Source organism: Gopherus evgoodei, chromosome 1 (genome assembly GCF_007399415.2).
Source record: "Gopherus evgoodei ecotype Sinaloan lineage chromosome 1, rGopEvg1_v1.p, whole genome shotgun sequence".
NCBI classification, from domain to species: Eukaryota; Metazoa; Chordata; order Testudines; family Testudinidae; genus Gopherus; species Gopherus evgoodei.
The window spans coordinates 271,673,716-271,701,028 of record NC_044322.1 but is presented as its reverse complement, the minus strand read 5'-3'; the positions used below and the strand labels follow the sequence as shown (position 1 = coordinate 271,701,028).

At 47.5% G+C, this 27,313-nt stretch overlaps 1 protein-coding gene across 11 annotated transcripts in view; it reads right to left on the bottom strand.

Moving 5' to 3' along the window:
* TNRC6B (trinucleotide repeat containing adaptor 6B) overlaps nt 1-27,313 on the bottom strand; it is a 258,765-nt gene that overhangs the window by 95,861 nt on the left and 135,591 nt on the right. For 10 of the 11 annotated variants that reach the window (XM_030546761.1, XM_030546819.1, XM_030546830.1 and 7 more), the window contains one exon: nt 12,548-12,635. In XM_030546761.1, the coding sequence (XP_030402621.1) occupies nt 12,548-12,635 (88 nt within the window). Of the gene's footprint in view, nt 1-10,283; nt 10,344-12,547; nt 12,636-27,313 lie in introns of all 11 variants that reach the window. The other variant, XM_030546777.1, reaches the window with a different exon arrangement.

The window sequence follows — 27,313 nt, the reverse complement described above, 5'->3', positions numbered from 1 at the left end:
GTGCTGCGTGCACATTCGTCGGAAGATTTTTACCCTAGCAACTCCGGTGGGTCGGCTGGGTCGCCCCCTGGAGTGGCGCCGTTATGGTGCTGGATATATACCCCTGCTGACCCAACGGCCCTTTCAGTTCCTTCTTGTTGGCTACTCCGAGAGAAGGAAGGAGGGCAGGTTTGGAATGGATATGAGCAACACATCTCGAAGAACAGTTACAAAGGTGAGTAACCGTCTTTTCTTCTTCGAGTGCTTGCTCATATCGATTCCAATTAGGTGATTCCCAAGCCTTACCTAGGCGGTGGGGTCAGAGTGAGATGTTGCAGAATGTAAAACTGCTGAGCCAAATGCTGCATCATCTCTAGACAGTTGAACCAATGTGTAATGTGAGGCAAAGGTGTGAATCGATGACCAGGTAGCTGCCCGACATATTTCCTGGATCGGGACATGGGCCAGGAAGGCGGCAGATGAAGCTTGCGCCCGAGCAGAATGGGCGGTGAGGTGGCTAGACGGAATGTGAGCTAATTCATAGCATGCGCAGATGCAGGATGTTACCCAAGATGAAATTCGTTGGGAAGAGACCGGTAGGCTTTTCATCCGGGCCTGCGACAGCTACAAAGAGCTGAGGTGACCTTCGGAAGGGTTTGGTTCTCTCGATATAAAAGGCGAGAGCCCTGTGGACGTCCAGGGTGTGTAGCTGTTGTTCCCGACGCAATGGGTGCGGCTTCAGGAAGAAGACTGGGAGGAAGATGTCTTGATTGACATGAAAGGCGGACACCACCTTAGGGAGGAAAAAGGGGTGTGGTCGCAGCTGTACCTTGTCCTTATGGAATACCGTATACTGGGGGCCTGCTGTCAAAGCCCACAGCTCAGATACTTCGGTGAGATGAGTAATAGCGACGAGGAAGTCTGTTTTCCAGGAAAAGGTACAACAGCGAGCAGGTGGCTCGAAAGGAGCACCCATAACCTTGGCTAGCACCAGGTTTAGATCTCAGGTAGGAGTCTGGCGTCTGACTTGAGGGTACAAACGCTCCAATCCCTTGAGGAACCTTGAAACTATAGGGTGAGAGAAGATTGATCGGTCATTTTCCCCTGGGTGGAAGGTGGAAACGGCTGCCAGATGCACCTTTACGGAAGAGACCACTAGGCCCTGCTCTTTTAGGGACCAGAGGTAGTCCAGGACTGTAGGAACGGACACCTGTCTGGGGACTAATTTACGCTGAGCGCACCAACAGGAGAAATGCTTCCACTTGGCGAGATATGTCATCCTAGTGGAAGGCTTCCTATTGCCCAAGAGCACCTGTTGGACCGAGGCAGAGCAACGCAACTCAGACTGGCTCAACCAGGCAGCAACCATGCTGTGAGATAAAGGGACTACAGGTCCGGATAGTGAAGCCTGCCAAAGTCATCTGTTATGAGGTCCGGCCAGAGTGGCAGGGGGATTGGGTCTGCCACTGAGAGGTCGAACAACATAGTGTACCAGTGCTGCCTCGGCCATGCTGGAGCAATCAGGATCAGGTGGGCGCTGTCCTTGCGGAGCTTGAGTAGGACTCTCTGGATGAGTAGAAATGGTGGGAAGGCATAAAGTAGGTGCCTCTTCCACGGGATTAGGAATGCATCTGAGAGGGAGCCCGTGGAGCATCCCTGGAAGGAGCAGAACACCTTGCATTTCCTGTTCTCTCAGGAGGCTAAGAGGTCTATGTGGGGAAACCCCCACTTCCGGAAAACAGAATGGATGACATCCGGATGACTCGACCACTCGTGAGACAGGAAGGATCTGCTGAGGTGATCCGCCAGAGTGTTCTGGACTCCTGGGAGAAAAGACGCTACCAATTCGATCAAGTGGGCTATGCAAAAGTTCCAGAGGTGGACGGCTTCTTGACAAAGGAGGGAGGAGCATGCTCCGCACTGCTTGTTTATGTAAAACATGGCCGTTGTGTTGTCCGTGAATACTGACACACAACGGCCTTGGAGATGGTCTTGAAACACCTGGCATGCTAGACGGACTGCTCTCAGCTCCCACACATTGATGTGTAAGGCCAGCTCTTGGGATGACCAGAGGCCTTGAGTGCGAAGGCCCCCGAGGTGGGCACCCCAACCCAGAGATGACGCGTCCATGGTCAGGGCCGAGGGTTGTGGTGGATGGAATGGCATCCCTGTACAGACTAGAGTGGGGTCTAACCACCAGGTTAGGGAGCCCAGAACCTTCCTGGGGATAGCGAGCACCGAGTCCAGGCTGTGTCTGCGTGGTTGATATACTGAAGCAAGCCAGGTTTGGAAGGGACGGAGGCGTGGCCTGGCGTACTTGGTCACGAAGGTGCAGGAGGCCATGTGACCTACTAGGCTGAGGCAGGTGCACACCGACGTTGTCGGGAAGGTCTGAAGACTTCGCATTATTGAAGCCATTGCTTGAAAACTCGACTGCGGGAGGCAGGCTCTGGCCAGACTGGAGTCCAGAACCACTCCGATGAAGTCTATTCTCTGCGTGGGTGTCAGAGTAGACTTTTCTGTGTTGATCATGAGGCCTAGGCTCCCGAAGAGGTCTGTGACAATGCGCAGGTGCTGTGATACTTGCAACTGGGAAGTCCCTCGAATGAGGCAATCGTCGAGATACGGATAGACGTGTACCGGACAACGCCGGTGGGAGGTGGCAACTACAGCCATGCATTTTGTGAAGACACGTGGAGCTGTAGAAAGGCCAAACTGAAGTACAGTGAACTGAAAGTGTTGATGGTTGACCACAAAACGGAGGTACCGTCTGTGTGGTGGATAGATTGCAAAGTGGAAATACGCATCCTTCATATCGATGGCGGCATACCAGTCTCCCGGATCCAGGGATGGGATAATGGTCCCCAGGGATACCATGCGGAACTTCAGCTGTCATGAATTTGTTGAGTTCTCGCAGGTCTAGGATCGGTCGTAGACCTCCCTTTGCCTTGGAGACTAAGAAGTAGAGGGAATAGAACCCCTTGCTTCTCATGTCCTCTGGCACCTCCTCTACGGCTCCCATGGCTAGGAGCAACTGGACCTCTTGTAAGAGGAATTGCTCATGAGAGGGGTCCCTGAAGAGGGACAGGTAGGGAGGGTGGGAAAGCGGGGTTGAAACAAACTGGAGGTGGTACCCCCTTCCACCATGCGCAGGACCCAATGATCTGAAGTTAGCTGGAACCAGGCAAGGAGGAATTGGGAGAGGTGGTTGAAAAAGGAAGGAGAAGGATCCAGCAGGGTAACTGGTGGGCCGTCCTCGGGCGTCCCATCAAAAGTTCTGCTTGGGCCCCGCTGGTGGTTTAGGGGGCACCTGATTTTGAGCTCCTTGAGGGCCAGACTGTCTCCGGTGATTCCCCCTGCCACGCCTTCTGGTAACGTCCTGATGCGGCCTAGGCTGGGCATAAGGACGGTGTGGCTGGAGCTGGAAGGTCCTGCGTTGGGTCACTGGCGTATGCATACCCAGTGAGCGCATTATAACGCGACTGACCTTCAGACTTTGCAACCTGGGGTCAGTCTTGTCTGAGAAAAAGCCCTGGCCTTCAAAGGGTAAATCCTGAATGGTTTGTTGCAATTCAAGGGGAAGGCCTGATACCTGGAGCCAGGAGATACGCCTCATCGTCACTCCTGACGCCAGAGTTCTGGCTCCAGAGTCCGCTGAGAAAAAGCCCTGGCCTTCGAAGGGTAAATCCTGAATGGTTTGTTGCAATTCAAGGGGAAGGCTTGATACCTGGAGCCAGGAGATATGCCTCATCGTCACTCCTGACGCCAGAGTTCTGGCTCCAGGGTCCGCTGCATCCAGAGAGGCCTGGAGGGAGGTTTTTGCTGCCTTTTTACCCTCCTCAAGTAGGGCCATGAATTCTTGACGGGACTCCTGGGGAAGAAGCTCCGTAAACTTCCCCAAGGACACCAAGTGTTAAAGTTATACCTACTTAGGAGGGCTTGTTGATTTGCCATCCTAAGTTGGAGGCCCCTGGCCAAGTATATTTTGCGGCCTAGGAGGTCCATATGCCTAACCTTCTTTGACTTAGGAACCACGGCTTGTTGGCCGCGACGCTCCCTTTCATTCACCGACTGCACAACTAGAGAGCAAGGAGATGGGTGAGAGTAGAGATATTCATACCCCTTTGAGGGGACCATATATTTTCTCTCTACTCCCATTGATGTGGGTGGAATTTAAGCTGGGGATTGCCAAATGGTGTCCACGTTAGCCAGTATGGTGCAGATGAATGGAAGAGCGACTCTAATAGGTGCATCAGCCGATAGGATGTTCACGATCGAGTCCTCTATTTCAGGGACCTCCTCCACCTGCAAGTTCATAGTCTGAGCCACTCGCCTCAAAAGGTCTTGATGGGCCCTGAGATCAATTGGTGGAGGGCCTGAGGAGGATGTCCTGGGTCCTGTGGTGGCTCCTGTACTTGAAGGGTGTCATCTGCATCAGGGGGAACCTCAGTGATTGCAGATGGTATTGGAGCCTCATCCGTGCCCGTGGGGGGGGGGGGCGGCTTACTGTCGCTTCTGGTACCCGGTGTTCTGACGGGGCCAACGTTGAGCCACTGATGGTGCACCTTGGGCTTGGTGGTATGCCCACGGTGTCCAGAAGGACCAGTGATGAGGCCCTTGCTCGTGGCTCTGTCTCTCTGGGAATATGTGGCTGGGGACGTCAGTCACGCTCCTGAGAAGAGGATGCGCTACCAGCCTGCGATGAGACTGATGTGTGTCTTGAAGGCCACAGCGGCGCTGACAGACCCTGAGGCGGAGCCACTGTTCTCGATGCTCAAGCCCGGGGTGGTACCAGGGAGAGGTACCGGGAGTTATAATGCTACCATGAGCGAGACCAGGACCTTCTACTGTACCGGTGCCGTCAGGTCGACCGAGATCTCGAGTCCCTTCGTCTGGAGTGACTGCGGGATACACGGTGCCGAGATTGGTGCCGTGAGTCGGATCGGTACCAGGAGTATCTGTCCGGCGAACGAGATGTCGAACGGTGCCACGAGTGCAACCGGTACAGCGATGGAGAGTGGCGCCGGGACTATGAGCGGCACCGGGAGCGGGAACGGCGCAATCGAGAGCGTCTGCGAGACTATGATCTTGAACGACGTCTCTCTGGTGGACCAATGGAAGCTGGTCTTACCAGAGCCGGCTTGCCGATGGATTGTATGACCTGCAACGGCGGTGCCGGGGGTTGAGGCTGTGTTGACTCCATCATTGCGATGAGCTCCCTTGCCGTGGAAAAGGACTCCGGCGTAGAAGGGAGGGCAAGCTCAACCACAGCATGAGCCAGGGACCTGTCAGGCACCGGACTCAATGGCCCTTGTGGGACCGGAATCGACGGTGCCGCACTTGGTGGAGCTGCAATCTGCAGTGCCACAGCCAACGGTGCTGTGGCAGATGACTGTGCCGGATGAACCGTCTTGGAAGAGCGCTCCTTCTGTGGAGCTGAAGTTGGAGCACTATGTTGCTTCCTGGGTCTTGGGGACAGGGAGCGGTGCCGAGCAGATGTCGGTGCCGGCAAGGGTCAGTGTCGGGACTCCTTCTCGGTACTGAAGCGGTCCGGGGCCGGAGGGGTGCTCCTTACAGAAGCAGTCTGTTGGGCGCTAGGTACTGACGCTGCAGGACTAAGTGCCGACTCCATGAGGAGCTGTTTCGATTGAAAGTCCCGCTCCTTCTTCGTCCTTGGTTTAAACGACTTGCAGATGCGGCACTTGTTAGCAAGGTGGGATTCCCCTAGGCACTTGAGGCAGGAGTTGTAGAAATCCCCTATTGGCATCGGCTTTTGGCACACCGAGCACAGTTTGAATCCTGGTGCCTTGGGTATGGCCCCGCACTGGGGTGGAGGAAAGGGGCTAATCCCCGATCATCCCTTAAACTATATACACTAACTATAAAGACAACAACTAATACTAACTATAACTACAAGAACTCAAACTATACACACAGTAAATAGCAAAGAACTACGAGTAGATAGGGATGTGGCGATCAGCAAAGCTGCGCTCCACTGTTCCAACAACCGTCATTGGCGGTAAGAAGGAACTGAAGGACTGTTGGGTCGGCAGGGGTATATATCCAGCGCCATAACGGTGCCACTCCAGGGGGCAACCCAGCCGACCCAGCAAGTGCTGCTAGGGTAAAAATCTTCCGACAAACATGCATGCGGCGCATGCACACAATTGGAATCGATACAAGCAAGCACTCGAAGAAGCAGAAATGCATCTGTGATGAGCCAGGACTGATTCTGGAAGGAGCAGAACATTGGATACTTCTTGTTGCTCCTGGTGGCAAACAGGTCAACCTGGGGAAACCCCCCATCCTTGGAAGAGGAAGTGTATGACATCTGGACAGATAAACCACTCGTGATTGTGGAACGATCTGCTGAGGTGATCCGCTAATTTGTTTTGAACTCCTGGGAGATAGGATGCCTCCAGGTGAATGGAGTGAGCTATGCAGAATTCCCACAGCCGGAGAGCTTCTCGACATAAGGGGAAGGAACGGGCTCCACACTGCTTGTTGATGTAACACATGGTAGTGCTGCTGTCCGTCGTCACTGCCACGCGCTGACCTTGTAGCCAGGCCTGAAAGGTTTAGCATGCTAACCGTACTGCCCTGAGCTCCTTGATATTGATATGAAGGGGAAGCTCCTCCCATGACCACAGGCCCTGTGTCTGGAGGTTTCCCAAATGCATGCCCCATCCCAAAGTTGACATGTCTGTTACAAGGGACAAGGAGGGCTGGGGTCTGTTGAATGGAACTTCCTTGCAGATTGCCTGAGGGTTGAGTCACCATTGAAGGGACTCAAGTACTTGCCCTGGCAACTGTGACCACTTATGTCCAGGCTGTTGCCTAAGCGAGCCACACCTGGAGTGTCCTGAGCCTGCCTGCTATGATGGACCATGTAAGTGCAGGCTGCCATGTGGCCGAGGAGACTTGGGCATCCCCTTGCTGTGGTGGTCAGGAATCGCCTGAGGCCTTGAATAATGTCCGCCATGACCTGGAATAGGTTCTCCAGCAAAAAAAACCCATACCGAATCCAGTAGCGCCCCGATGAGCTCTATTCTTTGGGTCGGTGACAAGGCTGACTCGTTCACACTAAGGAGGAGACCCAGTCTGTCAAAAGTAGATCTGACTAATCGGACTTGAGACTCCACCTGCTCTCTGGTGAGGTCGTTGAGCAGCCAATCACTGAGGTACAGGTATACCTGCACTTGCCTCCTTTGGAGGAAGGTTGCTATGACAGACATGTACCTGGTGAACACCTGGGGGGCTTTGACAGGCCAAAGGGGAGGCCCGTGAACTGATAACATTTTTGGTCAACCACAAACTGGAAAAATCGGAAATAATGGCAATAGAATCCCTTGCCCCTTAGCTCCTGAGGGACCTCCTCCACTGTCCCTGCTGCAAGGAGCACCTGCACCTCCTGGATAAGGAGTTGTTCGTGAGAAGAGTCCCTGAAGAGGGATGGTGAAGGGGAGGAACAGAATTGGAGAGAATATCTCACTTCTACTGTGCAAAGAACCCAGTGGTCTGATGTTATTTGGGACCAAGAACAGTAGAAGTGGCATAGATGATTCATAAAACACGCGGAAGGATCCGGTGTCATGGCAGGTGTGCCATCCTCGGGGGTCCCTTCAAAAGGCCTTTTTAGAACCCAAAGAAAGTTTAGATAGGCCTTGGCCCTGCCCAGAAGGGTGACTGGAAGGTTTGCGCCTGCCGTTCCTGTCCAATCATCTATAAAAATCCTGCCTCAGCCTAGGAGGATATGGACGGTGTTGTTGCAGTTGGGGCTTGAAATGTTGTTGTTAGGTTGCCAGGGTGTGCATACCCAAAAACTTCATAGTCACCTGGGAGTCTTTGAGAATGTGGAGCTTGGAGTTTGTTTGCTCCGAAAATAACTCTGCACCTTCGAATGGTAGGTCTTTCAGGGTTTGTTGCACCTCTACTCATGGCTACTCCTGAGGAAAGGGTGCAGGCAGCTGAGTCCAACGAAACCTGGAGGGAGGTTCACGCCACTGTCTTCCCTTCATCAATGATAGCCAAGAACTCGACTGTGGAGTTTGGTGGAATCAGCTCCTTCAGCTTCAACATGGAAGCTGTACCTGCTGAGGCTAGTTTGCTGCTTAGCTATCCTCAGCTGCAGGCCCCCAGCTGCGCAGATTTTCCTGGTGAAAAGTTCCATCCTTTTGACTCCTTGTATTTAGGGGCCAGCCCTTGCTGCCCCATCTCTCTCTCTCTCATTCATCACTGATACTACAAGAGAGCACGGTTGCAGGTGAGAGAACAGGTACTCGTATCCCTTGGAGGGAACGAAGTACTTGCACTCTATGCCCTTGGCGGTGGGCGGGACTGAGACAGAGGTCTGCTACAGAGTCTTAATATTGCTCTGGATAGTTTTTATTAGTGGCAGAGCTACCCTGGACAGTCCCTCTGGCGCAAGGATGTCGACCGGGGGTCTTCATGTTCAACAACCTCCTCCGCCTGTAACCCCATGTAACGGGCAATCCTTCATAGAAGGTCCTGGTGGGCCCTGTGGTCAATTGGGGGAAAGCCTGAGGTTGAAACTCCCACCACCGCTCTGTCTGGGGATGAAGATGAGGAGGCCAGAAGTGGTAAGGGGTCCTCCTGACCCTCCGGCTCGCTGACCACCTCCTGTTCAGCATCTGGGACCCCTGTATCCTGGCCTTGCAAATGGGTCATGCCTCGGAGGTGAGCTGGGCCAGCTGTGGGGCTTGTGCCAAGGTCGCCTCAGAACCACAGGGCATAGGCCGATCTTTGGTTGTCTCGGGTGGTCGGTGCTCTGAGGCCACCGAACAGGAGCTCCTCAAAAAGGGGCCCTGGGCCTGGTGATAAGCCCAGGGGGTCCAAAAAGGCCATTGCACCAGAGGTTGTCATTGGGGTTGCCAGGCCATTGGTGCCCCTCCTCATCACTTGGCTTTATGCCTGCTGCAACGGGAATAGTATTAGTCACCATCTGAGGCAGAAGACACGGATCTTGACTGAGATGACCACGGTGGCGCCACATGGTACTGCGCTGGGGTTGATGATGCAGGGGACCTGTGTCAAGATGCCCGGGCTGGGGATCCGGTGCTGGTCCTCTCTCAGAGCCGCGGATGGCTGCTTCTCCCTCATCGGTGGCGGGCAGTGTTGTGCTGCTGGTGTCAGAGAACCCCTTACGGAGTCCAGTGCTGGAAAGTGGTGCCTTGAGGATGGTGACCTGGAGCGGTGCCGGGCAGGCGAGGGTGACCATCGCATCATGGCCATCTTGCTTCTAGACCAGGGGCGGGAAAACTTTTTGGCCTGAGGACTGCATTGGGAGGGCCGGTTAGGGAAGAGGGCTGTGGCCTGGCCCCCACCTTCTATTTGACCCCCTGAACTCCTGCCCCATCCAATGCTCCCTGTTCTCTGACAGTCCCCCTCCCCCATCCACACATCCTCGCTCCCTGTCCCCTGATTTCCCCCAGATCTCCACCACCCCATCGAACCCCTCCTCTCATTCCTGACAGCCCCCCCCCCCCGGGGACCCTTACCCCACCCAACCACATCTTCTCCCTGTCCCCAACTGCCCCCGGAATCCCTGCCCCTGACTACCCCCTGCTGCCCCATCCAACCCCCTTCCTTCCTGACTGCCCTCTGGGAACCCTGCCCCCATTCAACCCCGTTTCCCTCCCAACCACCATCCATACCCCATGCTGCTGCCACCACGTAGCACAGAGACTGGGTCAGGCCCAGCTCTGCAACTGTGCTGCCCCAGGAGCTCACAGCCCTGCCGTCCAGAGCATTGCGCCGGAGCGAGTGAGCTGAGGCTGCAGGCGAGGGCGAACAGTGGCTGAGGGGCTGGGGGTGAGCCTCCCAGGCCAGGAGCTCGGGGGCTAGGCAGGACAGTCCTGTGGGCTGGATGTGGCCCACCGGCTGTAGTTTGCCTGCCCCCCCCGTTCTATATGGTGCCGGTCGCAGTGGCAGCTGGGGCTTATTGCTAATCACCGGGGGCTGAGCAGCCATCATTGATATTAAGTCTCTAGTCGCTTCAAAAGCGTCCGGGGTGGAGAGTAACTCCAACTCCTCCACCTGGCATTGCCCATCCCAGGAGTCGCTGTGCCGTGGGAACTGAAGTTGATGTCGCCGACACTTACTGCCTGGACGCCAAAGGCTCCTTCACAGGATGCCCCAGTACCATGCCTGCAGGTCCTGCAGTTTTCTGCACTGGGGAGCACCCTGTCGACTTTTCAAGCGGTGCCGGGTTGCCTCTTCATCCTGCAGTGCCAGTGCCGAGGGTCTCATAGACTAGAGTCCTTCCTCAGCACTATGTCACTTACCAATGCCAGGGCACTCCGTACAGACGTGCTCGGTGCAGGATCCTGGTGGTGCACAGCAGACTGGAGACGAAGGGCGGATTCCATAAGAAACTGCTTCAACTGGAAATCTCGCTCCTTTTTAGTTATGGGTCGAAAAGCCCTGCAGATCTTGCAGCTTTCTGTCTGGTGTGCCTCCCCCAGACACATCAGACAAGTCGTGGGGGTCATTCATTAGCATAGGCTTACTGCAAGTTCTGCAGAGTTTAAAGCTTTGGGCTCTCTCGCAGCATGCCCTAGAGTCCAAGGGTGGGTTGGGATTGGGGAAAGCCGTTCCCAAACCTCACTATATACAACTAATAACTAAGATTAACTACAACTAAACTAGGCTAAGCTAATTATAATGAAGAACACTAAGGGAAGCACTTGCTAAGTAAGCGACCGCAGTTCCAATGACAGTCACTGGTGGTAAGAAGACACGGAGGAGGAGCTGAGTCGGCCGGGTCATATATTGAGCACCATGAAGGCACCACTCCACGGGGATCCACAGCTGACCTGACGGGAGCTGCTAAGGGGAAACCTTCTGACAACTGTGCGCACACACCTGACTGGAATTGACATGAAAAAACACTCAAAGAAGAATGTCAGTCATTTTATTTTTTATACTCCACTATTAAGTAGTGATAGGGAAGAGAAATGTTATCAGATGTACTAATGAAACCTCAATCAGTAGATTCAGAAACTCTTGTAACAGGTTTGGCATAAAACAAATCAGATCTTCTAGTAAATGTACTCAAACAAGCTATACTGATATTAATACTTCTATATCAATGTAACTGCACTATAAAATGCATCCACACTGGAGGCTGCACTGTTAACTGTATCAGTTCCTAAACTAAGGCCTTGGCTACACTGGCACTTTACAACGCTGCAACTTTCTCACTAAGGGGTGTGAAAAAACACACCCCTGAGCGCAGCAAGTTACAGTGCTGTAAAGCGCCAGTGTAAACAGTGCTGTAAGCTAATCCTCTCGAGGAGGAGGAGTACCTGCAGAACTGGGAGAGCTCTCTCCCAGCGCTGGCGCTGCAACCACACTTGCACTTCAAAGCGCTGCCGCAGGAGCGCTCCCGCAGCAACGCTTTGGAGTTTAAAGTGTAGCCAAGCCCTAAGGTAGGTAAACTGAAAGAACAATTGTATATAGACAAGATTTTAGTAGGCCAAAGTGAAACTGGCATGGGAGAATTTCAGTGTAGCCGTCTTTCAGTAAGAATCCACACAGCATAACTGAAACAATTCCAGCTCAAGTACTCAGTGACATGAATAGGTTCTGTTGGCATCGCAAGAACAGACAGTAGTTAGCTTCACTTATGCGGATTCCTTTCTGCTCCTGATTTAAATGCATGTTTATTAATACAAACATGGAAATGTTTCAAACAGACCCTTTTCATGTTACAATTTTTGTCAGTTCCTGAAACAGTTTTCTAGACTTCTTGAAAGACATTTCAGGTAACACTTCCATTAGCAAACTGACTGCTCATAATTACTAGCTGGGCACAACAACTGTTTACTCTGCCCCTCCCCCCCACCATTTCTCTAAGACTGAAGATTCAGAAAAAGATGCATCATAAAAGGGGCTTTACTATTAAATATCCATTTATTCCTTCTCTTTTATGCCCCCTCAAAATAAAAAATTGCACTATTTATCTTTCCTCTCCCAAATGTAAGTTTTGAGCTTACACTCAATTTCACTGAAGAGTGAGGTATATATTAAAAAAAATAAACCCAACAGCTGGAGGTGCAAGGATCAGAAGAACCACTATTTAGTCCCCTTGCAATACTGCTTTATAACATCATGAAGACAGTTAATCTCCTCCTCCCCCCAGTCTTCTAAAAATAACAAAAGACATCCAAACCATACCATACAATTAAACTTTAAGCAAACTAACACAAAACTCAGAATCCTCAATGAGGCATTGCCATACTTCAGACAATGAAGCATTTTCACAAAGACTCAGTAAGTAAAGAAGCAAACATTTGCTGAACAGGATTCTATATACACCTCTACCTTGATATAACGCTGTCCTTGGGAGCCAAAAAATCTTACCACATTATAGGTGAAACCGTGTTATACTGAACGTACTTTGATCCATCAGAGTGTGCAGCCCCTCCCCCCCCGAGCACTGCTTTACTGCATTATATCCAAATTCGTGTTATACCGGGTGGCGTTATATCAAGGTAGTAGTGTATTTAACAATTGGGAGTAGGGAGACTTCAAATATCAAACCTACCTTCTGAGTAGATTCCTTCTTTTTCTTATCCTCTTTCTTCCTTTTCTTGTCTTCCATTAACTGTTCTTCCCTTTCTTGCTCCTTCTCTCTGTCAAAACCAAATAATTTATCAAGACACAGTAAAACTATGTGTGCACGCACACACATTCACACTCATTTTCTCTCCATTCCTCTGTCAAGGAAAGTTATCTCTTCCATCACTAATCTGACAGATAAGAGAACATGGGAAAATATTTTAGTCCACTCAGAATCTGCTCCTAGGGTTTATATCAAACCCAGATTTTAATTTGTATTTGATAGCTCAATATGGTCCCAATCCTGCAACTTGCAGTGCATGAGAAAACCCCTGTACCTACAGAATGTCCCATTCAAGTCAAACCTTGTATACATTAAAGTACATGCCTGCGAACAACCCAAAGAGGATTTTTTAAAAATGCTCATGAAATTGGGCTGTACTATCTTTATTATTTCCTGAAAAATCCTGTGCATTTTTCCCCTGACAAAATATAGAAACTGTAATTCTAATACTTAATGCTTTGGTCTCATATGGCATTTATCTTTACAAGTGAGAGACTGTACATTTGCTTGTAGCTATGTCATTTGTAAGCCATTAGGTGTGTCATATCAAATCCAAACCATCATTTATTATATACAACTTTAATTTCTAGGATATTGTACCCACCTACAGCATTTTTTGCGATGAAGCATACATTAAAAATGACATTCCAGGGTATCTTTTTTCATAGGCATTTTTTTCTCCAAAAAATTTCTCCTGGGCAGATGCTGCCGTTGTCATGCTATCATCTTTGTTGCTATGTTTTCTATTAAATATGAATGTGCCAGAAAGTGATTGGTTAATTTCACCACATCTATGCTACAGGGTGAGCTGTTTCTATGGTGAGTCACATTTTCATTTGACTGGCGATCCTCATCCACTCCAAGGGAATTTGGACCAACAAAATATCAACTCGCCTGGAATAATTTCATTCTACTAGGTGGAGGTTAGGACAACTAACGTAAACAAAAATTTGATAGCTGATCAAGGTATGAGGGTTTTTGCAGGGTAGGGTGTGCAAAGGAAGCAGGAAGAAGGTATCCAGTACATTTTGAAGATAGACAGTAGCTTACAGATATAATTTACTGTGTTTCTTCATGAGGAAAGAGATTCAAGTGGCAGATATACACAAAGTATTCAAACTATTTTAATGTAGATTAATGCATAGCACCGTCAGATTTATAAAGCTTTGAGATGCAAAACAGTTAATACATAGATGTGTTTACACTGTACTGGAATAGGCAAAAGACATATTGTTGTTGACTGAAATGCTTATGTCACAGAAGTACAAGACTTTAGGGGAAAAAAAGCTTACCTTAACACAGGACTACAAATTACCCAAAATAAAGTGCCCTCTCTTGTGAATAGGTTTGAACAAGAAAGTTGAAAAAAATATCTAGTACCCCTTCATCAGAGATAGTTACTCCAGAGGTTTCCTCCCACAGATTATCCTACTTTAGTTGGCTTCTAAATTTGCATCTCACATGCTATTACCACACTCATGTGTGCAGAAAGGCATTTGTGTAACCAATCACTGAATTTACACATATAAAATCCTTTCCTGAAGCCTGATATAGACAAGGAGTTTAAGCAGCTCTCTTTGCACATCCCAGCCGCAAGGGTTCCAGGGAGATTAACAGAACAATTATCTGGTCTCCTGAGCTCAGGCTATCCTGCTGAAAAGAGAAACATGGTCTCTCTAGATCCACCATCCTTCTGCCTATGAGCAAATGGAGTGCACACAGACTGGCAGGTCCCCATTTCACAGAATTCAAAGCAAGTATTTCATGTCAAGCTGAACAGCTTGCTGTACACACCCACAGTCTAGTAGTTTATAGACCAGCTCAGTTCTCACTCTCTCCTTTGCTCTACAAAATGTCAAAGTGCACTTCCCAGCTCTACGCTATGGCAATGACAAATCTCACCATTCTTCGGCTGTACTGACAAGCATATGATAGGGAGTGAAGAGGAGCACCTACTCTATACTTGTTATAACTATAAAGAGAAGGGTAACAACCCTCCTGCATACAATACTATAAAATCCCTCCTGGCCAGAGACACCAAAATCCTTTTACCTGTAAAGGGTTAAGAAGCTCAGATAACCTGGCTGACACCTGACCCAAAGGACCAATCACGGGACAAGATACATTCAAATCTTGGGGGGGAGGCTTTTGTTTGTGCTCTTTGTTTTGGGGGTTGTTCGCTCTTGGGACTAAAAGGGACAGAACATCGATCCATGCTCTCCAAATCTTTCTGAACAAGTCTCTCATATTTCAAACTTGTAACAGCCAGGCAAAGGCATGTTAGTTTATCTTTGTTTCTTCAACTTGTAAATGTTCCTTTTGTTAGAGGGTTTACCTCTGTTTGCTGTAACTCTGAACCTAAGGCTAGAGGGGGTTCCTCTGGGCTCTTTAAATCTGATTACCCTGTAAAGTTATTTTCCATCCTGATTTTACAGAGATGATTTTTACCTTTCTTTAATTGAAAGCCTTCTTTTTAAGAACCTAATTGATTTTTCCTTGTTTTAAGATCCAAGGGAGTTGGATCTGGACTCACCAGGAACTGGTGGGGGAAAGGAGGGGGAATGGTTAATTTCTCCTTGTTTTAAGATCCAAGGGTTTGGATTGGTGTTCACCAGGAACTTGGCTGAGAACTCTCTCAAGGCTACCCAGGGAAGGGTTATAGTACTTGGGAAGGAGATATTCTGGGGTGGGGAAGCGGGTGGGGGTAGACAAAGTTTCCCAAATAATTCATAAATAAATTTGGGTGGTGGCAGCAAAACCAAATCTAAGCTGGTAGTTAAGCTTAGAGGTTCTCATGCAGGTCCCCACATCTGCACCCTAAAGTTCAGAGTGGGGAAGGAACCTTAACAATACTTTCATGGAATTAAAAAAGAGTAAAAACTAAACAGATTTTCATTTTTGCTTGAGCCTGTGTTTGTAACCAAAATATAAATCAAACTCTCTATTCTGATACTCAGATTTTAAGCTATTAAAACAGAATCAGTTTGTTCTTTCATGCTGTAAAGATATTTTAAAATAACGTAGCATTAAGTATGCTTTCTGGTCTTTATGTGCCATTTATAAATAGTACAAACTGAAAAGCAATTATTTCTAGTAGTATGTGCAAGATGTTAAAGAGCTATACAAAAGGATCTGCTGAAAGAGACACTAAAAATGTAATTCAATTACAACAACTTGTGACGTCAAAAACACCAGACTTAGCAGTAGTGGACAGCTGGGTTTAACACCATGCCATGTGGAAAAGTTTCTCTTTTAAAGTAGTTTCCCTCCTTTTGGCGGGCGGGCAAGGATTAAATGTGTAGGGAAGGAAATCAGGGCAAGAATTCTGTGCAGCCAGGCACATAAAGCTGAAGATATAATTTACCACAGGCTGTAATCGAAACAGAGCTAGGGACAGTAGCTTTGAAGATTATAAATTAAAGATCTAGCTGTAGTTATTTGCTTTAGTGATGACATACTGAAGGGAAGGTGATTACAGGAGATGCCTGCCTTCAGGAGTACCCAGAAAATTAAGCTAAAGGAATCAGTGTTAAGACAGTGGAGAACCTTCTGTCTCTGAATCACTTAACCTCTCTCTCATTCTATGAATTATTTTACTATTTTACAAAAGATTATGCTTATTAGAACATCTGTCAAAAACTGCATCATATAACAGATAAAAACAATATTTTGTAATTATTTAGGCCTCGATTCAGCAAATGTAAGCATGTGCTCAAGTTTCATTGAGTTCAATGGGATATAAGCATTTGTGAAAGTGATTTGCAGAAGAGAGGCATAATACAGAGGATCCCAAACTCTTGACAAACATGAATTAAGCCTCATAAACCCCTGTGAGGTAAGAAATTATCCCTATGTAATGGATGGAGAATCTGAGGCACAGAAAGTTTAATGAAACACCAATAACTAAAAACTAGTCAATTAGGAAAAAATTAGCTGAACAGTTTCAGATATCACCTCTGAGTTCCACTGCCAATTTTTGTGATTGTATAATCACATTTTCCCATTGTAAACCATATTTATTTATTTATTTATTTCTCCTGCAGTTGGGTCCAAGACCCATACAAACTGGGGAAACTGACCAATGAGAGACCTGAAACTGCTGTATTACACCAAGTGCTGTCAAACACACAAAGGTGAAAAAAAGGAAATAGACTGGAGAAAGTGTTCTGGTACAATAGTATCAAGTGATATAACAATAGATATAAAATTTCATACAAATGTGACTTTCATTTTGAAAGCGTCCTACAAACTCTTGTATCAGGATCACATGCAAAGCCTGTAAAAAGCTGCAAACAGAACCCAGGAATCCTGCCTACCAGTGCTTTCCCCCCATTCTAGGAGTCCAGAGCACACATGAATTATGTCTAGTGACTGACTGCTTTGACTGACAAGTTCAACACTGAAAGGTAATGTATTAGCTCTAAATTAGCAAACAAAGTAATACAATGGCATAGGGGTCCTGTTTTTGTTTGCAACACAGTTTATCAGCAGATCAACACATCACATCTCTGAAAGTTTGCTAAGCTGCAAGGAAAGGCAAGCATTTTACTCATCATCCGTATAAAAGCCTGTGTATATTTTTAAAGGTCTATCTATCCAACAGCTGTTCTGTAATATTTTTTTAAAATCTCATATTCATAACTTTTTATTGTCAATAAAATAATTCTGGTGGCCTACAATAAAATGCATTTTCTATCTTTAAAAATAAGCATAATTCATCTTGACAGTTTTTAAAAGAACGGAATTTGTGGGTTTTAATCCCTCAACTTCATTTTATGCTTTTAAGTAGTATCATAATGGGGACTTAACACATTCACAAGATCTACTTATTAAAGTCTTGAGGACAACCACTTTTGCCTAAAACAGCAAAGAGAAGCAGGATTTATTTAGTCAGAGAAAGGCAAGCTCTCCAGCTGTCCACAATTATTTTATACTATTTTGTTAAGCGCTTCTAAATTATCTAACAATATAGGAAGACTGGCCTAGATTTTCAAAAGTGATTAGGGAACATTGAACATCCATCCTCTGAAATTCAGGCTCTATTAGTATGTTTCAACTTTGGCATCCAAAATCACTTAACTGTTTTGAAAATCCTGGCTTTTATTAGATTTGGCAGAAAATTTGTATTTTTATTTCTCAGAAATCCGCATGTACCAAAAATTCCTTATTGCTAAAGTCACACTGTCTCTGACCCAGAAAGATCACGCAAGCTTTCAGAAGTTCTCGTGTTCCCTAACTCAAGGCAGAAAATAAGGTGCATTGTAGCGTGTTATGTCAGAGTTTCTGACCAGTAAAGAGTGTATGTATATGCACATGTATAGGTAAAATGCTACATATTGGTCTCTATACAAAAGAGAAACTATATAGTCTACTTTTAAAGTGAAAACTATGACTAAAAATATGCACAAGATGGAAGATAAACATGACAATACATAAGCAGGAAAGGTGGATTTCTAGGAGTTCAGAAATAGACTTTTAGCACAGTGTCAGGCAACACTTTATACATCTCTATCCCGATATAACGCTGTCCTTGGGAGCCAAAAAAATCTTACCATGTTATATTGAACTTGCTTAGATCCACCTGAGTGTGCAGCCCTGCCCCCCCGGAGCGCTGCTTTACCACGTTATATCCAAATCCAAATTTGTGTTATATCAGCCCACATTATATTGGGGTAGAGGTGTAACTGTATGAAGCAAGCTTTTTGTGTTTGCCCTGCGGACTCTAAAAAAAGATGAGCAATTTGGATGTCGGCATTCTTCTAGAAAATAGGTTTTCCAACAATATATCTTCCCAACAGATTTAACTTCAGTTATCTACACTCCCATAAGAGCAGCTACAATGGAAAAACACCACCAAAGCTTGTGTCCATGACGGTGCTGCATGCATTCGTGAGTGGCATTAAGACTTGTAGGGGGACATCCCATGGTTATTTTCACTGCAGTAAGCTGAGCCACTTCATGAATTCTCTTCCAGTCAATTGTGGGCAAACTCGTCTGTCATTTCTGGACACAGGAACTGTAGAAAGGCGATGGAGCACTCAAGCGGAGCAGACCTACATCCACACTGCAGAGTGGTCAAGTTAGCTGTTGATGAGCTGTGCTAACTCAGGCTTTAGCCTACGCCTGACAGGCCAGGCAACTCAAGTTAAAAACACCACCTCATTCAGGTTAAATGTTTTTTTGTGCAGACAGTACCTGGGTTACAGGTAACATCTGAAATAACTGAGCAGCAAAAACAAGCATCAAGTGATCTCTGACAGTTCCAGACAATCAATGGGGAATGCAAGACAACCACTGGAAACAGGCCACAATTTTCAAACCTGAGTGCCTAAAATAGGAACTCAATCTATACTTGGGCACCTAAGTAAAAGTGGCTAGATCTTCAGAGATGCCAAGCACCCAGAACTTCCACTGAATTGTGTCAGTACAAATACCAGCTAACTCAGCAGCTCTGAAAAATCAATTTTTTAAACATAATGAACTTTAGGCAGAAAAACAGCTCATGTAAGAAACCTGGTGTTGCAAATCAAAGGGTATGTGTACACAGGGATAAAAAAAACTACAGCTAGCCTGGATCAGTTGACGTGGGCTTGTGGGGTTCAGGTTCTAGGCCTGAGAAATAGATGTGTAGACATTCAGACTTGGGCTGGAGCCGAAGCTCTGGGATCCTGTGAGGTACAGGATACCAGAGAGCCCAAAGTCTACAAGTGAATTTTAGCCCCACAGCCTGAGCCTGAGCCAGCTAACCTAAGCCAGCTACAAACATGCTGCGGGTCTTGTATCCCTGTGTAGACAAACACCAAGAGGCTCAAAAAGGCACTTCATTAATTGTGTAAAGACCATGTTTAAATCCCATAACACTGCAGACTCTTTCAAATATGTTGTTATGCTGCACTCTCATAATAAGCCTGACAACTAAAGGCTGTACAGAAATTCAATAGACCAGATATCCTTCAGCATGAAAACGCTTTAAACGAGCTCTCCAACTCAATTTGAGCATATCAAGTTTCAGAAAAATTGAATGAGAAGCATTCAGATCACTTTTTGTTAGCTTGAAACATCATCTTTGGTGGAACAGGTCATCCAGATACAAGAGTAACTGTGTAGTTAGAGAGCAATGAGTAAGTCTGTGGTCCAATTGCACTACTCTGACCCTGAATGGACAGTGAGCCACTTACAAAATTACTTAAGGTCAAAGTCACACCATGGTACTAGCGCAATACAGCTGAGACAACAAAGCCAGAAGTCAGAAGTAGAGTATGAATTTATATAATAATATCTCATCACCAGGTAGAGAAAAATTGATACATAATTTTACTTAATAAATGGAGTGTATCAACATAAAAAAAACAATATTCATACTGCTTTTACTGGATATTTTTATTATTTAAAATTATCATTCGTGTTTTCCAAAGGCAAAAGTTATTTGTCAGTCAGGCAGTCAGCGTAGCCTGCTTTCTTGGCGGAAAACCAAAGCAACGTCATTGTAAGGAGCCTGCTTTCTCCAAAGAGCATATCTGGAACAACTGATATGCTTTACCATAGTAAAACATCATGAATTTTCAGTTGCTGTAGAACGTAATCAGACTACAGTATATTTAAACTACTAACAGAGTATTTCCCTTTAAAGGTAGACTTATCACAGACATTATTATTCAATGTCCCTGTCAAATAACGGAGTATTATTTATTCTCTATTGAGCACCACCTATAGTCGTGGGAATCTACTCAAGAAGATGTGGTCTCTACTCAAAGAAGCTTATAATTTAAAAAACTGGACAGAAAATACAACTCATACACAAGATGCCTTATGACCAGTGATTGGAAGGTTCAATCTCACAGCTCTATAGCTGGTTTTGTTTGTTTTTAATTTCTCTTGTAGGTTACCAAAGGGGATTTCGCTAATGTAACTCAGCAGAAATTAAAACAGATTTTCTTTATTTGTTACTTAAAGGAAAAATTCAAAAGTAATAAATGGCTATTATTAAAATTCAGCAAGTTTTCTGTTTCCCCTCCAAATTTAACTGAAGTGTGATTTTAAACAAATGTAGTTAAACCTGTACAAACAGCTGTGTGGACATTCTTATTTTAATTTAGTTTAAATCGATGAGGAACAGGTTTAAACTTAACGGAAATGAACCACTCAAAATAAGAGTCTACACAATGGTCTGTGCACCAGTTTAATTTATCTGACGTAGACAAGGTCACAGAAAAGAAAGTGCCTTGAGCTACTCAACAGTAAGTCATCACACCTATTAATGAGCAGATGTAACTGATTTGAAAGAGACAGTTGTTCATTTGGCCACTGTCCTCAGAAGAATGGTGTCTGATGCGCCCCGAAGACATTAGTGGTGTTTGGAAGGAAGAGGGGCAAACCACAGTTTTAAAATGTGGATTATAATGATGTTTCAGGTACAGTCAAAGATAGAGAGGTAAAATACATGGGGAAAAATTTAGGGCATTTGTTTCAATTTGTATTTAGTTATATCAACAGAGTTGAAGCTCCCGTAGAAGTTATCCACAGTAGATTAAATTAGCCAAGGTACAGCCAATTAAAGAGACATGAACAAAGTTCTAAAATTTGAGCAATGCTTCCTCCTCTCCCTCCACTTCTCAGTTCGCAAAATCCACATACAATTCATTATTTCTCCTAAACAGCAACTGGGGAGTGGTGGAAGCTGCCAACATGCATGCATGTGCATTCATGATAGAAAAACATTGATAAAATGAGTCAGATTTTAAAAAGGTGATAAAAATAATTTTAGAAAGTCTATTTGCTGAAGTATCCAGTTACAAGTCTATGTAACTAAAACCCTGATCACTTCCATTTATTGAAAAAATGCTAGCACTACTATACATCTATTCAGGACTTCAAAGGTTCAAAACTATCAGCTAAACAATTTGATTTGATTTTTTAAATGAGGTCTTAGTGTTGGTGAAAGCCCCATTATCTAAAAATTATGGATAGTTTTTACCCAGAAAGAACTTTTGTGGCTATGAAACCCACAAACAATAGGTAGAGTGAAGAATGAGTAACTCATTTACCACAACAAATTCAACACACTGAAATCTCAGACTGATAAGGGAATCAGGCTGCAAAAAGCTTGCCTGTGAGCACTGGTGGCCTTCAGAGAAGAAAGTAAGAGTTAAGATCTCTCTTTTTAAACCACAAGCTGTCTCTTCCCTCCAAAAAAAAAAAAACCCATCACAAAACAAAAAAACCCCCTACCTTACTATAAACAGAATTCCACGGTAATAGGAGAGGGTCTACCTGGCAAAAGATCCCGCCATTGCCCCTGGACCACACTGCCTCCCCTGACCTCCAAAAGTCCCCCCTGGCCCCCATTACATCCCAAGGATTCTTCACCCCCCTCCAGCCCCCTATCCATCCCATTGCCCCCAGGCCCCACTGTCTCCCCCACTGCCCCAAGCTCCCTTCCATGGCCTCACACGCCAGACCTACCCCACTGCTTGCCTCTTGACCAGATGAGCCCTGATCATAGTGCTCTGGGCAATTGCCCATGTCGCCCAGCTCACTGTTAAGGACAGCCTTGTTCAGGGGGACTCTGCTAAACTGAGACCAAGGGAATGTTTACACTGGCAGAGTTAAAGCACAACTCAGAGAATGCTGAAGGGAAACCGCTGTCGTGTTCACACTGTCAGCTGCCTGCGCAATAGCGTGTTCACGCTTGCTGCGGTATTCAGAGCAGTGCACTCTGGACAGCTATCCCACAGAGCATCTCCTCCTCTTCTGCCGCTAAGAGCTGTAGGAAGGTGGAGGAAGTGGCAGGGCATCCTGGGTCCTATCCCAATGACCTGTGATGCATTGCTTCACATCCCGGCAATCCCTGTGCTTTCATCCACATTTGGCACCATCTTTCAACAGTTTATGTACTGTGCACCCTGCCTCTTCGGCCTGCAGGAATGGATCCCGCACTGTTGACCAGCATGCTGCTCACTCTGACAAACATGTCACAAATGGAATTGGAGCTATTTGTTAAAATACAAAGGGGAGAAGAGTGCGACATTGATTTTGCCACATGTAGTAGCTATGACACGATATTGCTTGTGGCATTCTCGGAGGTGCTGACCACAGTGGAATGCTGCTTTTGGGCTCAGGAAACAAGCACTGAGTGGTGATCACATTGTCATGCACGTCTGGGATGATGAATAGTGGCTGCAAAATTTTCGGATGAGGAAAGTTACATTCATGGGACTGTGGGATGAACTCGCCCCAGCCAAGTGGTACAAGGACACAAGAATGAGAGATCCCCTATCGTTGGAGAATTTGTGTGGCGATTGCACTATGGAAACTGGCTACTCCAGACTGCTACCGATCGGTCGTTGATCAGTTGTGAGTGGGAAAGTCTACTGTTGGACTCGTGTTGGCGGAAATGTGCAGGGCCATTAATCGCAACCTGCTCCGAAAGACCATGATTCTGGGCAACATGCATGACATTGGGGATGACTTTGCACAAATGGGCTTCCCCAACTGCGGAGGGGCAATAGATGGCACGCATATTCCAATTCTGGCACCAAATCACCTAGTCACTGAGTACATTAATCACAAGGGGTATTTCTCAATGGTTCTCCAGGAGCTTGTGGATCACCGTGGGCGTTTAACAGACATTAACACAGGCTGGTCTGGAAAGGTGCATGATGCACGCATCTTTCAGAAAGCTTCCTGTTCAGGAAACTGCAAGCAGGGACTTTCTTCCTGGAGCAGGAGATCACCATAGGAGAAGTCGAAATGCCTACTGTGATCCTGGGAGACCCTGCCTACTCCTTAATGCCCTGGCTTGTAAAGCCATACATAAGGCAACTTGATAACAGCAAGGAGCGGTTCAACAAACAGAGAATGACTGTTGAGTGTGCTTTTGGACATTTAAAAGCTTGCTGGCACTGCCTTTATGGGAAGCTGGACCTGGCCGATGACAATATTCCTATGCTTACAGCTGCATGCTGTACACGCCATAATATTGGGAAGGGAAGGGTGAAAGCTTCACTCAGGGCTGGATGGCAGAGGCTCAGCGCCTGGAGGCTGAGTTCGAACAGCCACAGATCAGGGCTATTAGAGGGGCACAGTGCAGGGCCATAAGGATCAGGGATGCCTTCAGGCAGCAATCTGAAGCTGAAAGCCACTAATATTTGTTGATATGCTCAGAAGTGCAGTGCTTGCAATGCTAGGAGGTGACTGGTGCACGTGATGCAATATGTGGGTTTAACATAATTGCATGTTGCTTTGCAGGGCTCTTTTTGCTTTCAATTAATAGAATAAAGATTGCTTTCAATCCAACACAATTCTTTTATTAAAAGACAACTGGAGTAGAGAGTCAAACAAAAACAGAAAACCCATTGGCAGTGAGGGGGATGGGGGAAGGGGAAGTCCCAAGAAGAGGAGGGGTCCCGGGACAGCTAAAGATTTGTGTATGTCCAGGGATCATATTCAGACTTCTCCTCTAGAGTACAATGCAGCAGGTACTGTATTTCAGAGGGTCAAGCTGCAGAGGGATGAGTGTTGAGTGCAATGGGTAGTGGGATTCCGCAGTGCTGGACTATGAGGAGGAAGGAGTGGAATGCCGTGGAGCCAGGAGGTTGATCAGAGCGTGTTGGCGGTGTCCAGGGGGCACATGAGAAAGAGTTTTGTGACAGCAGCTGCAGGGGAAGGCAGGTGCAGAGCTGCTTGATTTGAAGAACTAGTGTCACCTGCATCTGCTTGGCGCTCCATAACCTTTAAGAACCACTTTGTGGCTTCATTCTGGCATGCCACTTTCGGTCCCTCTTCTCACTATCCCACCACTCCTTCAATTCCTGTTTCTCGGCAGTGGAATGCATCATAACATCACGCAGAAAATCCTCCTTAGTTTTTCTTGGATGCCTTCTAATTCTGCACAGCCATTCAGCCACTGATAACAAATAGGGAGGCTGGGCTCCCAAGGTCATCTCTGAAGTTTAAACGCAACATTTTACAGAAGCAATATTGTTTGCAACACAGACAACACTGACTCATTGCTTTAAAACACAGTCAGTACTCACACACCTGTCACTAACTGGCTGACTCCAGGAAAGCACACGAGCCACAAGACCCCAAAATGGTGAGTAGCCGCAGGGGCAGGGTAAATCAGTGTTCCCAGTCCCTGCTGTACACTTTGCAAGTGGCTCTTGGGGACAGACAGCACCGGGGGGCAGGGCCTGATAATCATTCCTGTCCTCACATTTTCCACAGGATAAAGGAAGATCTCTCACTGCTGAGAGTGAGCAGGGAATCCAGGGAGAGTCTTCTCCAAGCCTACAGCTTCTGCCCAGGCCCCCATGCGGCTCACTTATCTGCAGCAATGCCCCCCTGCCCTGTGACGGCACAGAAAAGTTACTGTTAATGGGGCAAGAAACAAAGCAGCTCTGCTGAAGAACCCGCGGCAGCGGAGTGCCCAGCATCTCCATGAGTTTCCTGGAGTTCTCTGAGGGAGATTCTTGAGAAGTGAGGGAGTCAATCAACAGTCTGTTCCACTGCTCAGACTAGGCATTTGGTGGGAGACAAGACTGCTTTCTGCAACCCTCCTGCCCCCAACAATTCGCTTCAGCTATTCCCAAAATCAGATCCACTTACCAGGGCCCTCCTCTCCTGTTTGCACTTCGCCAAGATCCAACTGTTGTGACTGGCTAGCCTCCTCCAGGGTAGAAAAGAGCTCCTGGCTGCATGCATCTCTGACCTCCAGTCATCCTCTGTCTCTAGATCTCCCTCCCCTCCACATCCTCATCCAAGATTTCCTCATTCTGGTTTGGTCCACTCTTGACTGGCACACAAGCCATCAAAGTATCCACAGTGGTCTTCGCAATGGAGGCGGAGTCACCACCGAGCATCACGTCCAGTTCTTTGCAGAACCCGCAGCTTGTGGGCACAGCACCGGAGCAGCAGTTTGCCTCCCACACCTTGTGGTAGGCATTCCACAGCTCCTTCACTTTGACTCTGCACTGCAACCTGTCCCAGTCATTGCCTCTTTCTGTCATGCATCGTGAAATCTGTCCGCAGGTATTGTAATTCCTATAGCTGGAACGCAGCTGGGACTGCACAGCCTCCTCTCCCCAAATGCTGATGCATCCAGCAGCTTGGCATTGCTCCAAGCAGGGGATCACCTGATGCGTGGAGCAGGCATGACCACCTGGAAAGATGCACTGAGGGCTTGTCTACATCAGAAAGTCGCAGCGCTGGTGAGGGAGTTACAGCGCTGCAACTTAGGAGGTGTACACATCTGCAGGGCACCACCAGCGCTGCAACTCCCTGTTTGCAGCGCTGGCCGTACTCCCGTTTTGTCTCGGGTGTAGAGGATCCAGCGCTGGTGATCCAGCGCTGGTAATCAAATATAGACACTTACCAGCGCTTTTCTTGACCTCCGTGGAATAAGCAGGTATCCCAGCATACCTGAGGAAGCCTCTGGTAATCAAGCTGGTCTCCTTCCCCGGCTTGCTCTCGCGTTCCCCGAACCCCGAGCAAGCAGGTCTCCTTCCCTGAGGTTTGCTGGGTGGTTCCGGGAACGCGAGAGCAAACCGCGGCGAAGCTGGTCTCCTTTCCCGGTTTGCTCTCTCGTTCCCCGAACCCCCGAGCAAGCAGGTCTCCTTCCCTGCGGTTTGCAGGGTGGTTCGGGGAACGCGAGAGCAAACCGCGGCGAAGCTGGTCTCCTTTCCCGGTTTGCTCTCTCGTTCCCCGAACCCCCGAGCAAGCAGGTCTCCTTCCCTGCGGTTTGCAGGGTGGTTCGGGGAACGCGAGAGCAAACCGCGGCGAAGCTGGTCTCCTTTCCCGGTTTGCTCTCGCGTTCCCCGAACCCCCCTTGAAGCCGCCCAACAGCGCTGCAGTGTGGCCACATCTAACACCACTTGCAGCGCTGGTTGCTGTAAGTGTGGCCACTCTGCAGCGCTGGCCCTATACAGCTGTACTAATACAGCTGTAACAACCAGCGCTGCAAAATTTTAGATGTAGACATGGCCTCAGACTACTGTCTGCATCAAAGGAAGCAAACAGGAAGGGGACCTTCAAAATTCCAAAGGAATTTACGGGATGAGGCTGAAGATTTGTCACCTGAGGGCAGGGCAGTAGAGTTCAAACTGATGACCAGTGAGGTGAGAATAGGCATTGTGGGACACCTCCCGAAGGACAATTGCAGTGCTGTAATCGACTATGATGTCTACACTGGGACCACAGGGCTGTAGCCCCAGCACAGAAAGCTGTACATCTTTGTTGGGGTGGGTTTTTTAAAGAGCTACAACTGTGCAGTTTCTGTGCACTAAATGGCTTGGCAGTGTGTACACCTTGGGAGTTACAGTGGAGAAAGCTGCTTTACTGTGCAGAAACTTGCCAGTGCAGACAGGGCCCAAGAGCCAGGGATTCTGCCTCACACCTCTTCCCAAAGATCAGTGGCAATTTGTCAACTCCGGGCTTGTCTACATCAGAAAGTTGCAGCGCTGGTGAGGGAGTTACAGCGCTGCAACTTTGAAGGTGTACACATCTGCAGGGTACCACCAGCGCTGCAACTCCCTGTTTGCAGCGCTGGCCGTACTCCCGTTTTGTCTCGGGTGTAGAGGATCCAGCGCTGGTGATCCAGCGCTGGTAATCCAATGTAGACACTTACCAGCGCTTTTCTTGACCTCCGTGGAAGGATGAAGCCTCTGGTAATCAAGCTGGTCTCCTTTCCCG